The 18,911-nt window shown below is 47.6% G+C and overlaps 1 protein-coding gene across 1 annotated transcript in view; it reads left to right on the forward strand.

The window, feature by feature from the left end:
* Positions 1 to 947: 947 nt before the first annotated feature.
* Positions 948 to 18,911, forward strand: part of LOC114591076 (uncharacterized) — a 37,458-nt gene continuing 19,494 nt past the window's right edge. Inside the window, exons 1-4 of the mRNA XM_077923625.1 lie at positions 948 to 1,044; positions 3,697 to 4,522; positions 4,738 to 4,810; positions 6,133 to 7,423. Of these exons, the coding sequence (XP_077779751.1) occupies positions 3,752 to 4,522; positions 4,738 to 4,810; positions 6,133 to 7,423 (2,135 nt within the window). The 5' untranslated portion in view covers positions 948 to 1,044; positions 3,697 to 3,751. The remainder of the gene's footprint in view (positions 1,045 to 3,696; positions 4,523 to 4,737; positions 4,811 to 6,132; positions 7,424 to 18,911) is intronic.

An 18,911-nucleotide genomic window follows, 5' to 3' on the forward strand; every position in this document is an offset into this window, starting at 1 on the left:
ACTTCCTGCCCCTCTAGGAGCCGCAGCTCAGTGTTTTTAACCATTGGAGGACTGGGTGTCAGAGGCTGCCTTCTCCAAGCCTTCTCCTGCTGCTGCCATACACCCGGTATTTTCCGGACAGATGATGGGAGGGGTTCTCGGGAAGCGGAGAAAATTGTATACCGCACTGCACAGTGCTGTATACACAACCAGCCGAGTGTCCGGGAAAATCCGGGCGTGTGACAGTCCCTTTCAGAAGTGTTGAGCTCAGTGGCGTAGTGTGGGGGGTGCAGGGGGGGTCAGCCGCACCGGGCGCAACATGGGGTGGGCGCGCTCGCACTCGCTTTGCTAAAATCAGTGCTAAAATCCACGGGTTAGGGGGCGCCCCGGGTACTTGCCTTGCCCCGGGTGCTGACAACCCACGCTACGCCACTGGTTGAGCTATTGGACTGTTTCCCAACCTTGTGCCTCCAGCTGTTTTTGGACTACAATTCCCATCATCCCTTGCCACTGGTCTTGCTAGTCAGGGATGATGGGAGTTGTAGTTCAAAAACAGCTGGAGGCACAAGGTTGGGAAACACTGATGACCATTCTGTACACTTCCAACTCCACATTCCAACTCCACATTCCACAGTGTTTAAAGGGGTGTGCGGCACCTTGGAGCCGGGGTGGAGAAACCGAGGGGATCAGGGTTCAAATTCCCATGGATTGAGCTTGGGCCCGGCCTACCTAACTAGATTGTTGTGAGTGTATGTGTTGGGGAGGAGGAAAGAACCTTGCCCACCACCATGAATCCCTTGGAGAAAAGTTGGGACAGAACTATAATATATAAAAATACAGTGATAATATTCAACCTGTTTGTGTTCAGTTCAAGCAGAAAAGGACCTTTAAGGGTTAAGGGGAGAACAGAGTTCTCCATTTCCCCCACCCTAGAGAGGAAGGAAATGGAAAGCAAGGGGGACCGCAATGAGAGTTGCACCTTCTCCTTCTAGGAACTGGGCTTTTGTGTTCCCTTTTTGGAGAAAATTGGAGGAGGCTTATGCCTGTGGATGCTGAGTGTTAAAGGTGCATTCATTTTTTTAAAAAATGGGAATATAGGGGGCTGGTTGGACTTGGGAGAGGGGCGGCTGCAAGAGGAGGAGAGAATGAATGGTAGTGGAAGGGATCACTGTGCAGTGGCAGAACACCTGCTTGGGGTACAGGAGGTCCCTGGAGTGATGCTGCCAGTCAGTGTAGACAATAGGTAAAGTTAAAGGGAGCCCTGACCATTAGGTCCAGTCATGACCGACTCTGGGGTTGCGGCTCTCATGTCGCTTTATTGGCCGAGGGAGCCGGCGTACATCTTCCAGGTCATGTGGCCAGCAGGACTAAGCTGCTTCTGGAGAACCAGAGCTGCGCATGGAAACGCCGTTTACCTCCCCGCCAGAGTGGTACCTATTTATCTACTTGCACTTTGACGTGCTTTTGAACTGCTAGGTTGGCAGGAGCAGGGACCGAGCAACAGGAGCTCACCCCGTCGTGGGGATTCGAACCATCAACCTTCTGGTCAGCAAGTCCTAGGCTCTGTAGTTTAACCCACAGCACCACCCGCGTCCCTAGTGTAGACAATAGTGAGCCTATTTAAAAAGCTCTTCCTTTTGAACCATGAGGACTAGCACCTTCCTTTAAGGGAAGGGGCCACAGCTCAAGGGAGGGGTGCCGGCTTGCATGTAGAAGGTCTCAGGTTCAGTCAGCGGCATCCCAAGCAGCCTCCCCTACAAAACCCCGGAGAGTTGCCGCTGCCAGTCAGTGCCAGCAGTGCTGAGCTAGATGGACCAAGGGTCTGGCTCAATAGAAGGCAGCTTCCTTTGTTCCTAGGATTCTCGGAAATTAGGGGGTGACTCACAAGCAACAACATCCAATGCCCTTTTAAAATGTGTTGGGGGCGGGTTATTGGGTTGTTTTTGTTTTGATTATGTGTTTTGTCTTTTTATATTGTGATTTTATCTCATGAACAGCCCTGAGACCTGCAGGCATAGGGCGGTATACAAATTTAATTAACAACAACAACAACCACAAGAAACCCTTGGCAGAGGGAGGGACAGCCCCATTAGATGCAAAAATGCAAAACAGTAATTTTTCTGCTATTCATAAAATGGAAAGAGCTGGGCAGAATCGGGTCCTTCCATAGAATCGTAGAAAGGGATCTCCAGGGTCATCTAGTCCAACCCCCAGCAGTGCAGGTTGCAGGAATGATGTAGTCCAGCCATATATATATATATATTCTGTTTTACAATTTAGAATACTCATTTAAACATCCTTATAATATCAATGACTTTCCTTCTTCTCTTTCCATGGTTCATTTTGGATAGCATAAATCCCTGCATATTTTATATAAACTAAACCATTCAGTATTCCATTATTGCATCCATCAAAACTTATTTACACTGTTGAATTTATCTTAATTCGAGAGCCAGTGTGGTGTAGTGGTTAAGAGCGGTAGTCTCGTAATCTGGTGAACCAGGTTCGCGTCTCCGCTCCTCCACATGCAGCTGTTGGGTGACCTTGGGCCAGTCACACTTCTCTGACGTCTCTCAGCCCCACTCACCTCACAGAGTGTTTGTTGTGGGGGAGGAAGGGAAAGGAGAATGTTAGCCGCTTTGAGACTCCTTAAAGGGAGTGAAAGGCGGGGTATCAAATCCAAACTCCTCCTCCTCCTCTTCTTCTTCTTCTTCTTCTTCTTCTTCTTCTTCTTCTTCTTCTTCTTCTTCTTCTTCTTCTTCATGCTGCCCACTTTTTCAAAAATACACATTTCTCCCCCCCCCCCCATATATTCAATAAACATTTTCCAATCTTCTCTAAATGTATGTTCGTCTTGTTCTCTTGTTCTATATGTTAAGTCCGCAAGCTGCGCATATTCCATCAGCTTAAGTTGCCATTCATTTTTAGTTTGGACCTCGCTCGTTTTCCATAATCCAGCCATTTTCGAACTGTCACAGGTTCATCATCTGTGGCCCAAAAGACAACCAATTGCTGCCAAATATTGTACCACGACTAAGATTAGCGATGCTGCCCCTTCAGGCTCTGATAGAAACATAGGTAAAGGTAAAGGGACCCCTGACCATTAGGTCCAGTCGTGGCCGACTCTCGGGTTGCGGCGCTCATCTCGCTTTACTGGCTGAGGGAGCCGGCATACAGCTTCCGGGTCTTGTGGCCAGCATGACTAAACCGCTTCTGGCGAACCAGAGAAGCACACGGAAACTCCGTTTACCTTTCCGCCAGAGTGGTACCTATTTATCTACTTACACTTCGACATGCTTTCGAACTGCTAGGTTGGCAGGAGCAGGGACTGAGCAACGGGAGCTCACCCCGTCTCGGGGATTCGAATCGCCGACCTGATCGGCAAGGCCTAGGCTCTGTGGTTTAACCCACAGCGCCACCCACGTCCCGCGATAGAAACATAGGAGGTGGTTATATTCAGGCAGAGGCTCTCCAAGATTCCAGGCAGGGGACGTTCCCATCCATGCCAGGAGAGGTCAAGGATGAACCAGGGGCCTTCTGCATGCAAAGCAGATGTTCTGCCCATGAGCTATGGCTCTCTAGGTCATTATTAACATTGGAAGCTGCTGTCTCAGATCATTTGTCCTTTTGTCTTAGTGCTGTAGACACTGGCTGGCAGCAGCTTTCCAGAGTTTCAAGAATAATAATACACAATTTCATTCCTTCCAACATTTGCAGAACAAGACAAATGGCCTGAGTTGGGAGGCAGGCATCCCCAACCCTGTGAGTGAAAATGGCTGCAGAAATCCCAGCAGCCTCTCTGGGTCTCCAGCTCCAGTGGGCAGCAGAGGCCGGTGTGGAGACAGGAATTAAAACGGAGCAGGCGGAATTGGCAAGGCTGGCGCCAGAGATGGCACCGGAAGGGACTGTCTGTCTTGGGGGCACAGAGGGACTGCATCCGAGCTGGACGGAGCCACAGCGTATCAAAGAGGAGCCGGAAGAGGAGCTCTCGTCCCGGCAATGGGAAGCCCAGTGGCAGGAATTCCTCCGGACTGTGCAGGCCCCACACTCTGTGGGAGAAGGAAGCCCACAACTCTCAGGAGATGGGGCATGGGGCGAGGTGAAGCCTTCTGGGTCCTCCTTTGAGGGAGCAGCCATTCCCAGCCAGTGGGCTGGAGCAGCAGAGAACAGGACCAGTCTCCCTTCCAGACCAGCCGCTGCCAGCCAGGGAAACATCGGGCAAGCGAAGGAAATCAAGATGGAGGACGTCAGCAGCTCTGAGGCTCATCGCCAGCTCTTCCGGCAGCTCTGCTACCGGGACGCCCAGGGCCCTCGCGAGGTCTACGGGCTCCTGAGGGAGCTTTGCCATCAGTGGCTGAGGCCAGAGAACCACACCAAGGAGCAGATCCTGGACCTGGTGATCCTGGAGCAGTTCCTGGCTGTGCTGCCCTCGGAAATGGGGAGCTGGGTGAAGGAGCGAGGCTCAGAGGGCTGCGTCCAGGCCCTGGCCCTGGCAGAGGAATTCCTCCTGAGGCACCAGGAGGCGGAGAAAGCGGGAGGGCAGGTGAGAGAAGCATTTGGGGGTCCAGAGTCGACAAAGGGGTTAAAGAAGTGGCCATTTTGCTTAAGAACACAACTCCTCGATCACCCAATGAACGGTTGTGGCTCTCCGAAGTTTCATGCAAGGAATACTCCAAGCTATACATGCCGAGAAGTGAATGTGTTCTCTCTTGCTCTGCAGGGGCTGAATAGGAAAAATGTTTTCTCCTCCTCTTTCAGGGACTGAGGACCATTGCAGAGGGGGCTGCTTGTGTCACCGAAGGAGAAAAGCAGGAAAACAGGGTGACTTCAGGTAAAAGTTTACAGGAAAATGGGATCAAAATATCTGTGTGTCAGATAGGGCTGGGCGATATCTGGTTTTCAACATCGCAATACAACCTGGAATACCAATATATCACAATGTCTGAAAGTATTGCAGGAGGCATGGTCACTTGAGAAAAATTTTTCTCTGTTTTCTCCATGCCCAGAGTGGCTAGAGAAACCCAGGCAGATGGATGATGATGATTATTATTATTATTCCATTCATAATTTGATAGACTTCTCTTGTGTCACCTTTTACTTGATTTTCCCCCCAAACCCTTGTGGGAGAAAATTTGTTTTGGGGTTCAACACAGCTCACACCAAATTCACAATTAGGCTTAATGTGGTAATCCATTAGAAGGCAGAGTCCAGAGAGTCTGTGATTGCTCTCAAACTGTATAGGAAAATGCACATCACCTTGGCTGTTTCTGACGGATTGGATGCTAAAATTCCTAGGCACTTTGTCAGCTGATGTCCCAGAAGCGTGTACAGTGGTACCTCGGTTTACTAACTTAATCCGTTCCAGAAGTCTGTTCTTAAACTGAAACTGTTCTTAAACCGAGGTGCGCTTTCCCTAATGAGGCCTCCTGCCACCAGAGCTCTTCCACCAATCGGATTAGGCTGATTAGACTGAGGTAAAGTTCTCAAACCAAAACACTATTTCCAGTTTTGCGGAGTTTGTAAACCAAATCGTTCTTAAACCGGACTGTTCTTAAACCAAGGTACCACTGTATTTGGAATGGAGGCGTCGTGTAGTAATAATACACACAGAGTCAAAGGTCCATCACTAAAAGAAAAACTTTTACTAAAGACAAAAAGGCTTCATTACAACAAAAAACAACAACTGCAGAGTAAAAACTGCAAATGTGCGAGGTACAAACAAAAGTAAGAGAGAGAGAGAGAGAAAGAAAGAGCAGCTTGCTGAGCGCACAAATTTATCTCTCCTGGCTCAGCATGACCTTCAGATAGTTAGAACAATATTTGCAACAGAAATGAACCTTCTAGAATGAACTAGAATCTTCCAGCATTTTCCAGTTTCTTCCCTCAAAGACTTTAGCCATGACAGTTTCATCCTCTGGCCAAGCACCTCATTGTCCCAACCTCTATAATCCATCTGCACTCCTTAGAAACACTTACTCAGACCACTTTTTTTGCAGTATGTGCAGACCCTTTCTCATACCTTATCTGCAGTTGTCTTTCACTCTAGCCTCATAATGGGTTTAATAGGATTTCTACCTCACGCTGCAACCTTTTCTCATGGGAAGTTGCTCCTGTTCCGTTAATTGAGGCTCGTGTCTCCCTCTCCTCTTGCAGGTGTTGGCGGAGAAAGCGATCAAGATGGCAAAACGCTGAAAGGGGAAACTGAGGCACAGCAGGCGTGGAGGACAAAACTTGTCGCTCCCGAAGGCGACGATGTGCATGAAGTTCAGGTCAAAGAAGAATATTGCGTTGGAAACGACAGGACTGAATTCCCTCTATGTGCAAAAAGCTTAGCTAGTAGGTCACACCTTAGTGCAGACAGAAGAATGCAGGCTGGGGAGAAACCGTTTAAATGCGCCGACTGTGGGGAGAGCTTCAGTGGCCGGAAAAGCTACGTTATCCACCAAAGAATCCACACAGGGGAGAAACCTTATAAATGTTCGGACTGTGGAAAGAGCTTCAGGCAAAGGATACAGCTTACCATTCATCAGAGAATACACACAAGCGAGAAACCCTTTATGTGCTCAGAGTGCGGAAGGAACTTCCGATGCAGCTCAAACCTCATTTCCCATCGGCGAATACACACGGCGGACAATCTCTTCCGATGTTCGGCGTGCGGAAAGAGCTTCAACCGGAGCAAAAGTCTGACGTTGCATCAGAAAATCCACACGGGGTTGAAACCCTTCAAATGCTCAGAGTGCGGGAAGATCTTTAGCAGGAGCAAAAGTCTTAACTCGCATCTAAGGATCCATATGGGGGAGAAGCCATATACATGTTCGGAGTGTGGGAAAAGCTTCAGTAGGAGGACTAGCCTTACTCTGCATCAGAGAAGCCACACGGGGGAGAAGCCGTACATGTGCATCCTGTGTGGAAAGAGGTTCAGCAGGAGCTCGAACCTTCGGTCTCATAAGAAAATCCACACTGAGGGGAAACCGTATAAATGTCTGCAGTGTGGAAAGAGCTACCGTCACAGCATCACCCTTGGTATTCATCAGAGAAGCCACACAGGAGAGGAACCTTATATGTGCCCAGTGTGTGGGAAGAGATTCGGTCATAAGCATCACCTTACTTCACATCAGAAAATACACACAGGCGAGAAGCCATTTGCCTGTTCCCTGTGCGGAAGGAGCTTCAGCCACAACATCAGTCTTAAGAGACATCAGAGAATCCACACAGGGGAGAAGCCGTATAAGTGCTCGGAGTGCGGGAAGGACTTCAGTCGGAGCACCAATCTTAGGTCCCACCAGAGAATCCACACAGGGGAGAAACCGTACACGTGCTCTGAGTGCGGGAAGAGCTTCAGTCGGAACACCAGCCTCACTTACCATCAGAGAATCCACACGGGGGAGAAACCCTATAAATGCCCGGAGTGCGGAAAGAGCTTCAGTCGGAAAACGGGTCTTACGTCTCACCAGGAAACCCACAAAGGGAGGAACCGTATCAGTGCTAGGAGCGTGGAAAGAGCTTCGACAGTCACACGCCCTTTAACTAACGTGAAAGAAACCGTGGAAGGGAAAATGGAGTGAATCCCAATGAGCACAGAAAGAACTTGGTGCTGGCATACAGATCTTCCAAATGATCCTTCTCCAGAAGGTGGTGTATAATAATTTAGACTGGATATTTTCCGGCCTTTTTTAAAAAAAAATTGTTGTTGTTTAGTCGTTTAGTCGTGTCCGACTCTTCGTGACCCCATGGACCAGAGCACGCCAGGCACTCCTGTCCTCCACTGCCTCCCGCAGTTTGGTCAAATTCATGCTGGTAGCTTCGAGAACACTGTCCCACCATCTCGTCCTCTGTCGTCCCCTTCTCCTTCCCAACATCAGGGTCTTTTCCAGGGAGTCTTCTCTTCTCATGAGGTGGCCAAAGTATTGGAGCCTCGGCTTCAGGATCTGTCCTTCCAGTGAGCACTCAGGGCTGATTTCCTTCAGAATGGAGAGGTTTGATCTTCTTGCAGTCCATGGGACTCTCAAGAGTCTCCTCCAGGGCCAGAATTCAAAAGCATCAATTCTTCGGTAATCAGCCTTCTTTATGGTCCAGCTCTCACTTCCATACATCACTTCTGGTTTTCAAATTTAGAAAAATGCAAAAGAGGGAAAAAAAGCTTATGGTGCGAAACATGCCGTACCACGTTGTATAAATAAGTAATACACAATTAACTGGATCAGGCCTAAGAATACAAAGGGAAATTAAAGAGGAAAAATGCAGAAGAGAAAAAGGGAAGCGTGTGTTTGTGTGTTTTGCCTCACTGGGGGATTTCCTTGAACTCTGTGGACGCCTCTCGCTTGTCTGGATGAAGGATGGAGGTTTGGGTGTGTGATCACCAGAGCCTTCACAGCAGACCGCATGATCAGGCTTTCCCAAATTTGGGTCTCCAGCTGTTTTCAGACTACAATTCCTATCATCCCTGACCACTGGTCCTGCTATCTAGGGATGATTGGAATTGTAGTCCAAAAGCAGCTGGAGACCCAAGTTTGGGAAACACTGGGCCAGATGGTATGGGGAGAGGGGTCCTCCTCAGGTAACTGGGTCCAAAACTGCTTTGGGCTTCGTAGGGTAGAACCCAAGACCCTTTGAATTGAGCCAGGTGGCAAACAGGTACACCTCTGCCTTTGGGGAAGGATAAATGGAAGAGGAACACATAATTGCTATTTCCATTGTAAAAGCCTTTATTTTCCATTACAAAGCCTTTATTTTATAGCATAAAGTTTATACACTGCTTGATTATGTTTTAAAAAACACACCTCAAAGCGGTTTACAAAGAGAGCGAAAGAGTGAAATAATCAGTAAAAAAAATCAACCTCTTAAAACATTCAAAAGATAAAATCAACAATAAGCTAAAAACGGATGCAGTGGCACTCTATATACCTGGGTTTAATAAAAATATGTTTTTAGCAGGTGCTGAAAGAGTACAGTGAAGGCACCTGCTTGATGTCAATAGGCAGGGAGTTCCTAAGTGAAGGACCTGCCGCACTAAAAGATTGATTTCGTATCAATGCAGAACGGGGATTATGTGGCGCCTGTCAGTTCCGCAGACGGAAGTGGTCGAGTGGGCAAATACATTTTCTTTTCTTTTGTGAAATTCAATCTTTATTATTTTTTAAAAATATACATTTATACAACACTCTTGTTTTTGTTTGTAACAAAAAAAGAAAATGATGGCAACTGAAGCAAAGGTACTTTGTATACCTCACAATACACATGACACTACAATTTATGAAAAAAGAAAAGAAAAGAAATAAAGAAGAAAAGTAGTTGAGGTTTTAAAAAAGACTTCCAAACATTCTCATTGCACGTTATCTGTTAAATACACTTTTACCGCAGTCTAGGGCTGCATGCACTCTATATACATGAAAAGCACGTGGCTTCCCGCAACAGGAACTATAGTTTTCCCCCTTATGGTGCTACAGTTCCCGGCACCCTTAAACTACGGCTCCCAGGATTATTATTTTGGGGGCGGGGGGTTTAGTCGTGCTTTAAAAGCACGGCGCGCTTGCAGGCTAAGGGTTAAAGCAAAAGAGTCCCGCTTCCTAGAGAGGCGGCTGGAACGAAGGAAGGGATTTATGAATGGGAAGAGTCGCATCCTGCCCCTCCCCCGCGACTGGGGGAGTCGGAGGCCGCCTTTGATCTCCCTCCCCCGCCCCCCACGCGCGGCAGCCTTCCTCTCCCTCTCTTCCTTCGCTCCCCCCTTTCCAAACAAGGGATCCGGTGAGTGCAAACCCCTCGGGGTGAATTGGGGTCCCCCGGGCTGCTGTGGAAGGAGGGTGAGTGGGGAAACTGAGGCAGGGGGGAGAAGGGGGGCTGGGATGGTTGAAAGGGGCCTCGCGGAGGGACCCCAGCCGTAGCTTTAAGGCGAAAGGCAAGGAGGCAGCCTCAATTTCAGGCAGGCTTCAAAAGAGGATGCGTGGAACTGCATGGATTTGGAAAGGGACCCCGGGGTCATCTAGTCCAACCCCCTGCCATGCAAGGAATCCCCGGTGGGCTCGAACCACCAGCCTCCTAGTCAGCTAGCTTCTCTTGCCTCCGTCGGAGGCAGCAAAATTGATGGATTGCATTGACTGGTCCATATCCAACATTATTGTTCTTATTGTTACTCACTGACAGATTTTCATCTGTAATAAAAGTACATATTAGCCTCTCTGTGTTCAATTCATAGAGTTATTTCTAAAGGCCCACATTCTGTGTGGGACTCTGTTATCATAGGCAATGTGTAACATTATCTTTTTTTAATTAAATTCCCTTCATCCAAAGATCTTGGGGCTGCAACGAAGAGGCGAGAGGCAGAGAGTCGCCTTCTTTGAGAATAGTCTTGGGCTGGAGGATAGTTTGGGGGTTTCCATACCTTTATTTTAGATCTGGTTACGTAGGAATTGTTCAATCTGATTTTGTATTTTTGAGTGTTTCGTTTATTGTTTATGATTGCTTTTGTTGTGCGGCAATTGTGCATTTTTTCCATGTTGTATGGTCTGACGGGACGCGGGTGGCGCTGTGGGTAAAACCTCAGCGCCTAGGACTTGCCGATCGCATGGTCGGCGGTTCGAATCCCCGCAGCGGGGTGCGCTCCCGTCACTCGGTCCCAGCGCCTGCCAACCTAGCAGTTCGAAAGCACCTCCGGGTGCAAGTAGATAAATAGGGACCGCTTTCTAGCGGGAAGGTAAACGGCGTTTCCATGTGCTGCGCTGGTGCTGGCTCGCCAGAGCAGCTTTGTCACGCTGGCCACGTGACCTGGAAGTGTCTTCGGACAGCGCTGGCTCCCGGCCTCTAGAGTGAGATGAGCGCACAACCCTAGAGTCTGTCAAGACTGGCCCGTACGGGCAGGGGTACCTTTACCTTTACCTTATGGTCTGAACTGATACCATGGCTCATTCCGTAGAGCAAGAGACTCTGAATCCCAGGGCTGTGGGTCCGAGCCCCACTGGGTGAAGAATTTGTGCATCACGGGGGTTGGGCTAGATGACCCTTGGGGTCCCTTTTATCTCTTTTATAAATCTAACTTTGGAAAGGTGGCATACCATAAAAATTATGTGTGTAGGTATGTCTGTTGTTGTTTAGTTGTTTAATCATGTCTGACTCTTCGTGACCCCCTGGACCAGAGCACGCCAGGCACTCCTGTCTTCCACTGCTTCCCGCAGTTTGGTCAGACTCATGTTCGTAGCTTCAAGAACACTGTCCAACAGCGGCAGTCAGCAGCCCGGAGCCAGCCTGGTAGCGCAGTTGTCTCTGGCTGGCTTCGGGAGCTGCTCGCTGCCGCGGCGCCCGCCATTTTGCCTCGCCGGAAGTTCCCATATGATGTGTCTTGTGCCGTTGAACCCATCACGCAACATTCATTCCCTGATCATATATCTACAACACTTAAAGTATAAATCCGGGGACATCAAATGAAATCCAGGGACATTCCAGGGACGGATTTTGTCTGGGAACAGATTTGTAAATCCGGGGACTGTCCCCTGGAAACGGGAACGTCTGGTATAGGTTAGAGGGTTTGATGGTGACCCAAGAGACCTAGGTTCGAATCTCCGCTTGGCCAGGACGCTCACTGGGCAACCGTGAGATAGTCATGGATCATAGATGTCAACTTTCCCCTTTTTAAAAGGGAAATTCCCTTATTCCAAATAGGATTCCATGCAAGAAAAGAGGAAAGTTGACAGCTATGCCTGGATTCTCAGCCTAACCTACCTCACAGGACTGTCGTTAAAATGCAGAGGAAGAGAACACTTTTAGCCCTTTGGAGAAAAAATGGGATAAAAATGCAGTAAATAAATGAAAAAATACCAAGTCTGTGCATTGATCCACCTCACTGCAGAGTTATCTATGCTGACTGCTGGTGAGAATTGAACCCAGGATCTTCTGCATGCAGGACAACTGCTTTACCCCTGAGCTATGGCCCTTCCTGGATTTTGCAGCTTTTATTCTGTGCCTCTTTGGCAGATGAATTCCCTCGCTCCCACATCCTCATTCCCAGCCTCTCATTTCCCTCTTGCTTGCCTTGTTTACAGGAAGAAACCTTCATCCTTAACCAGGTGGATTTCCAGTTTTTCCTGCAAAGTACCTTCTCCGCTTGGCGACATGTGCAATTGACCTGTTTCCTATGCTGGATTTGCCTCCACCCTAAATCCCAGGCTGTTGGAAGATTCGGCAGGGAGGGAAGGAGCCGCTCCCGACCTCTCGGGAGCCACGGATCGAAGATGGGAGAGCGGGAGCTGACTGGGTCCCTACCAAGACAGGATCCTTGCATCACCCAGACTAGGAGCAGCGGGGGATTCTGGGAAAGAACCGCGCAGGAGATCCCGGGCGAGGAGGTCGTCCTCAGCTCAGACGCTCAACGCCAGCGTTTCAGGCAATTCTGCTACCAGGAGGCCGAGGGACCCCGAGAGGTTTGCAGCCGACTCCACCATCTTTGCAGTCGGTGGCTGGAGCCAGAGAGACATACCAAGGCTCAGATCCTGGATTTAGTGATCCTGGAGCAGTTCCTGGCTGTCCTCCCCCCGGAAATGGGGAACTGGGTCAGGGAATGTGGAGCGGAGACCAGTTCCCAGGCGGTGGCCCTGGCCGAAGGTTTCCTCCTGAGTCGGGCAGAGGAGAAGAAGCAGGAGGAGGAGCAGGTGAGAGATTCATCCAAGTAGAAGCTTATTTTCATGCAGTGTAAGACTATCAGCCTGGATTGGCTTATGGTTTTGTTCTGCCTGCCAGAGGCAGTAGATTGTGACTTTCAGTTTCTGGGACTTACAAGTGGGGAAATTCCTGCTGTTGTGCTCAGATCCTGTTTGTGGATGTTCCAGAAGAGGGATCTGTTTGTTCACCGTGAGAACAGGAGGCTGGACTGAATGGACCACTGGATTCAGCCAACAGGGCTCTTCTTAACCTTCTTGTTTTTGCCCCTAAGCAGAATATTTTTAGGACTCGCCTTATTTTTGAGATTGCAAGTTGTTTTGAACTGTTTTTAATATTGTGTTTTCATGTTGCAAGCTGCCCTTGTGCCTTAGCGTGAGAGCTGGTAATAAATCCAATAATAATAATAATAATAATAATAATAATAATAATAATAATGTTAAAATAGATTTAGGTAGGTAGCCGTGTTGGTCTAATGCAGTCAAAATATATTTAAATTTTTTAAAAAATTGTCCAGTAGCACCTTAGAGACCAACTAAGTTTGTTCTTGGTATAAGCATGCACACGAAAGCTTATACCAAGAACAAACTTAGTTGGTCTCTAAGGTGCTACTTGGACGCGGGTGGCGCTGTGGGTAAAAGCCTCAGCGCCTAGGGCTTGCCGATCGAAAGGTCGGCGGTTCGAATCCCCGCGGCGGGGTGCGCTCCCGTCGTTCGGTCCCAGCGCCTGCCAACCTAGCAGTTCGAAAGCACCCCCGGGTGCAAGTAGATAAATAGGGACCGCTTACTAGCGGGAAGGTAAACGGCGTTTCCGTGTGCTGCGCTGGCTCGCCAGATGCAGCTTTGTCACGCTGGCCACGTGACCCGGAAGTGTCTCCGGACAGCGCTGGCCCCCGGCCTCTTGAGTGAGATGGGCGCACAACCCTAGAGTCTGGCAAGACTGGCCCGTACGGGCAGGGGTACCTTTACCTTTAAGGTGCTACTGGACAAGTTTTTAAAAAAATTAAATATATTTTAATGTTAAAAAAGCAATAGTAAGTAATAACTCTAGCGAGCTCTGATTATGTGGGATGGTATCCTAAGAATCTCCACTAGCGGCTCAACTTCTCTGGAAATCACCCAAGAAAGGGATTGTTTATGTTACTTCGTTTGTGATTTTCAAACTTATATCAGTGACTCTTCCCATGGAACTCTGGGAGGTGTAGTTCTGTGAGAGGAATAGGGGTGTCTTCAGAACACTCAGCACCCTTAACAAACCACAGTTCCCAATATTCTTTGTGGGTGGGAACCCATGTTCAAAGTGGTGCGATACTGCACAGGGCCGATGGGGCCTTTGTAAGGCAAGGCACGTTGTAATTGGTTTTTAGAATGTTTTGACCATTTTACATTGTTTAGGGGTTAAAAATATTTTTTTATTAATAAGCAAAATAAGCCAAAGGTAAAGAGCACGCAGAAATACCAAAGTATTGCAGCAGGTTGGAAGCAGCAGAAGGTGGACATTATCACTGAACTTGTTCCAAAACATTACAAAAATTACCCATGTTTGGGTGTTGTTTTTTAAAAAAGTTATATTGTGTATCTGTTTGTTGCCTCAGGGGAAGAAGAGTGGGATGCAATAAATAAATAAATTCCATAAAGAGATGATGATTTATTTATATCTCATCCTTCCTCTCACAAGAGCCCAGCGCAATGAATGCTTTTTGTGGGGGATGGGGAGGGAAATGCAGCTTTTAAAAAGTTAAAACAAAACCACAATAGAAAATACAATGTTTAGGTATAATGTGTCCTTGAGCTCGGAGCATATTTCCTGCTTGTCTGTATAGAGACACAAATGCAAATATTCATTTAAATGTATGTGTAGAAACCTGCTTTCTTCACAAAAACATCATTTGCATTTCCCGCTCCACCCACTATGCGGCCCTCAGAATGTTGCCCGGATGGGAATTCGGCCCTCATGCTGGAAAAGCCTCCTTTCATCTGCTCAGAACTCAGAACCTTGCCTTTTGCTTGCATCCTTTTTAAAAATTATTTTTCTCCTCTCCCTCACCTGGGTCCCTTACATGGCTTCCAGCCCTGGACGCTGCCAGCAGAATCGGCCCCCGCTTCCTCCGAAGCCGAGATGCCTCCGTCTGACTCCAGGCGGAGTCGGCCCTCCTGGGGGATCGCGCAGGAGGGCGAAGGGAACACCAGCTCCCCAGGTAAGAATGGGCAGAGATTTCAGCTTCTGCCGGGTGTGCGTAGGAATATAATAACAGTACAGTGGTACCTTGGGTTACAGATGCTTCAGGTTACAGGCACTTCAGGTTACAGACTCCGCTAACCCAGAAATAGTACCTCAGATTAAGAACTTTGCTCCAGGATGAGAACAGAAATCGCGGAGCATCAGCAGGAGGCCCCATTAGCTAAAGTGGTGCTTCACGTTAAGAAGAGTTTCAGGTTAAGAACGGACCTCCAGAACGAATTAAGTTCTTTACTCGAGGTACCACTGTGTAAGCTGCCTTATTCTGATTCAGACCATTGGGTCTATCTTAGCTTACTGTGTCCAATGCTGACTGCCATATTTGAATCCTGGCGTCTCCCAGAGTCCTAGCCTGAGACTCTAACCACTATGACACACTGCTGTGCGTGTGCTCTCTCTCTCTCTCTCTTTCTCTCTCTCTCACACACACTCTCGCTCCTGAAATACTAAAAATAAGTTCCTAAAGCAATGCAATGCTTCCCACCATTGTTGTTGTTTAGTCGTTTAGTCGTGTCCGACTCTTCGTGACCCCCTGGACCAGAGCACGCCAGGCCCTCCAGTCTTCCACTGCCTTCCGCAGTTTGGTCAAACTCATGCTGGCAACCTCGAAAACACTGTCCAACCATCTCGTCCTCTGTCGTCCCCTTCTCCTTGTGCCCTCCATCTTTCCCAACATCAGGGTCTTTTCCAGGGAGTCTTCTCTTCTCATGAGGTGGCCAAAGTCTTGGAGCCTCAGCTTCAGGATCTGTCCTTCCAGTGAGCACTCAGGGCTAATTTCCTTCAGAATGGATGGGTTTGATCTTCTTGCAGTCCATGGGACTCTCTAGAGTCTCCTCCAGCGCCAGAATTCAAAAGCACCCATTCTTCGGTCGATCAGCCTTCTTTATGGCCCAGCTCTCACTTCCATACATCAATACTGGTTTTCAAATTTAGAAAAATGCAAAAGCAAAAAAAAAAAAAAAAAGCTTATGGTGCGAAACATGCCGTACCACGTTGTATAAATAAGTAATACACAATTAACTGGATCAGGCCTAAGAATACAAAGGGAAATTAAAGAGGAAAAATGCAGAAGAGAAAAAGGGAAGCGTGTGTTTGTGTGTTTTGCCTCACTGGGGGATTTCCTTGAACTCTGTGGACGCCTCTTGCTTGTCTGGATCGAGGATGGAGGTTTGGGTGTGTGATCACCAGAGCCTTCACAGCAGACCGCATGATCAGGCTTTCCCAAATTTGGGTCTCCAGCTGTTTTCAGACTACAATTCCTATCATCCCTGACCACTGGTCCTGCTATCTAGGGATGATTGGAATTGTAGTCCAGAAAATGACATACATTTTGTCATTTCAGGTGCAGGCACGCCAGCGGCCATGCAGACTGAGCCTTCTCCTCCTGCTGGTGGAGGGACACCTGTGGCACCTGACCAGGTAGGTAGAAGTTTGGGGACAGGCCGGGCGCCTCTGTCCCTGGGCTACTTGTCAAAGGACACACGGCGAGAGGCTGTGTGGCACCCTTTGAGGGGCAAAGCTGACCTGCTCAGCCTCGCCCTCCCTGCCTGGGATCCTTAGAAGGAGGAGCAGACTGAACGCAACACCTCTTAATTGCCGCCAGAATTATTATCGGTCAAAATCAGTGGTGTGGGGCGATGAGAACAGCAGCTTCGAGAGAAAATCTGGAGCATCATATGCCTGGTTACCAATATGGTGGGAAAACAGACTTAATGATTTAGTTTCCAGTCTTGTAGACTGTTCCAGAGCATTTCAGAGTGTTGTGCAACACGATTAAAAGAAGTTGAAATGCCAAAAAACGAAACAAAACAACAATAAAGCCATTCGAACGTAGCACGGACAGCGAGCCCCTTCTGCAGTTGTCACAGGGTGACGGACGTGATTTCCTATCTCCTCTCAGACACAGATAAGCATGTGATCTGGTGTGTAGCACTCTTTGCAACTGCCGCTAGGAAAATTAGAGCAAATTATATAGCCGAGGGAGCCACCAACTGTAAAGGAGATGGATTTATTTGACCCTATCTACAACAAGCTATATTCTTTCTTTATCACCAAACTCCGAATATGATTGCACATTGTATTAATTAACATGATTTTTTAATATATTAGTGGCCATGAGATAATTTTAGCTTATAAATGTTATTGTTTAATGTCTTAATTTCTATATTAAGGTACTTTTATAGCTCTGTTTAGAATAGGTAATGTCTTGATAATATAAATGTTTTAAGTTTTTTGTATCAATTCAGTATATTTTCTTTTAATTGTTGAATGATTCTGTGTACATTGCGGCAGCCTTTGGCTATGTGCAATAAAACTGACTGACTGACTGACTGACTGACTGGTGCTAAGCCCCGCCCACCAGCCAAACTGTCCTGTGGTTGGTGAGAGATGCCAGGATGTGGCTTACAATAACTGATTATAATAGTTTGTTTAATGATGAGGATCCGTTATATAGTCTGCAAGGAGAAACTGTTTTCTTCTTCTTCCCCTTTCAGGGTCTGGTGACGTTTGAGGAGGTGGCTGTGTATTTCACAGAGGAGGAGTGGTCTCTGCTGGATCCGGGCCAAAGAGCCCTGCAGTGGGAAGTCATGGTGGAGAATTACGGGATTCTGGTTTCTCTGGGTAAGGCTTATTGATTTTAAAAAAACCTATATACTGCTTGGTTGCATTTTTTTTAAAAAAAGAAGCAAACTTCTAAGCACACGAAAATGATAAAACATTGAAATTCTCAAGAAAAGCAACTAAAAGCAGGTATTTAAAACATTCAAAAGACGATTAAGAGATCATTAAGATGATTAAGAGATAAAACAAATTCCCTTTTTTTTAAACTCTTTTTATTCAGTTTCACTTAAATAACAAAACGAAAAAACAAAGCAACAGTTACAGAAAAAAGGAAAAAGAAAAAAAAAGAAAAAGAAAAATTATTCACACAAAACACATAGATAAAACAAATTCCTAAACAAAAATGCACTATGCTGTCAATTGGCAAGGAGTTCCACATTAAGTGCTGCCACTTTAAGTGCTGCCACATTAACAGATAGATTTCTTACATTGTTTTGAGTACAGTGGTACCTCGGGTTACAGAAGCTTCAGGTTACACATTCCACTAACCCAGAAATAGTGCTTTAGGTGAAGAACTTTGCTTCAGGATAAGAACAGAAATCGGACTCTGGCGGCGCGGCAGCAGCAGGAGGCCCCATTAGCTACTGCGGTGCTTCAGGTTAAGAACAGTTTCAGGTTAAGAACGGACCTCCGGAACGAATTAAGTACTTAACCCGAGGTACCACTGTACCGTGTTTCTTCTCAGTACAGTGGTACCTCGGGTTACAGACGCTTCAGGTTACAAACTCCACTAACCCAGAAATAGTACTTTGGGTTAAGAACTTTGCTTCAGGATGAGAACAGAAATCGCGCGGCGGCAGCGGGAGGCCCCATTAGCTAAAGTGGTGCTTCAGGTTAAGAACAGTTTCAGGTTAAGAACAGACCTCCAGAACGAATTAAGTTCTTAACTCGAGGTACCACTGTAAGATTGTGTGGTGTGCCTTATCTAGAGGTTCTGCACTGGAGTCACCTTAAACAGCATCAGAGGCCAGTCACTCTGCATTTTCAGTTAATGACAATCAGCAAAATTAATTTAATATTGGCCAGATCTGCCTTCCATTCTGGTGTGAGTAACAGCAGTCGTTCCCTCATTTTGAGACTTCGTTTTCTCCTTGCGATCTTACTAGGACCCTTGTACCTACGGGACCATGTCTCCCGGTATGCCCCACAGAGAGCCTCAAGGTCCATAAATAGCAACACCCCTAGTGCTCCCGGGCCCTAAGGAAGTTAGATTAGCCTCAACCAGAGCCAGGGCCTTCTCAACACTGGCTCCGGCCTGGTGGAACGCTCTGCCTCATGAGACCAGGTCCCTGCGGGATCTGATTTCTTTCCACAGGGCCTGTAAGAGAGAGTTGTTCCGCCTGGCCTTTGGCTTGAAGCCAATTTGATTCCCTCCCCCCTTTCTTTTTTCTTTTGCTTTCTCCTCCTGCGATGAGGCTACATTTTAA

Source organism: Podarcis muralis, chromosome 2 (assembly GCF_964188315.1).
Source record: "Podarcis muralis chromosome 2, rPodMur119.hap1.1, whole genome shotgun sequence".
In the NCBI taxonomy this organism is placed as follows: Eukaryota; Metazoa; Chordata; class Lepidosauria; order Squamata; family Lacertidae; genus Podarcis; species Podarcis muralis.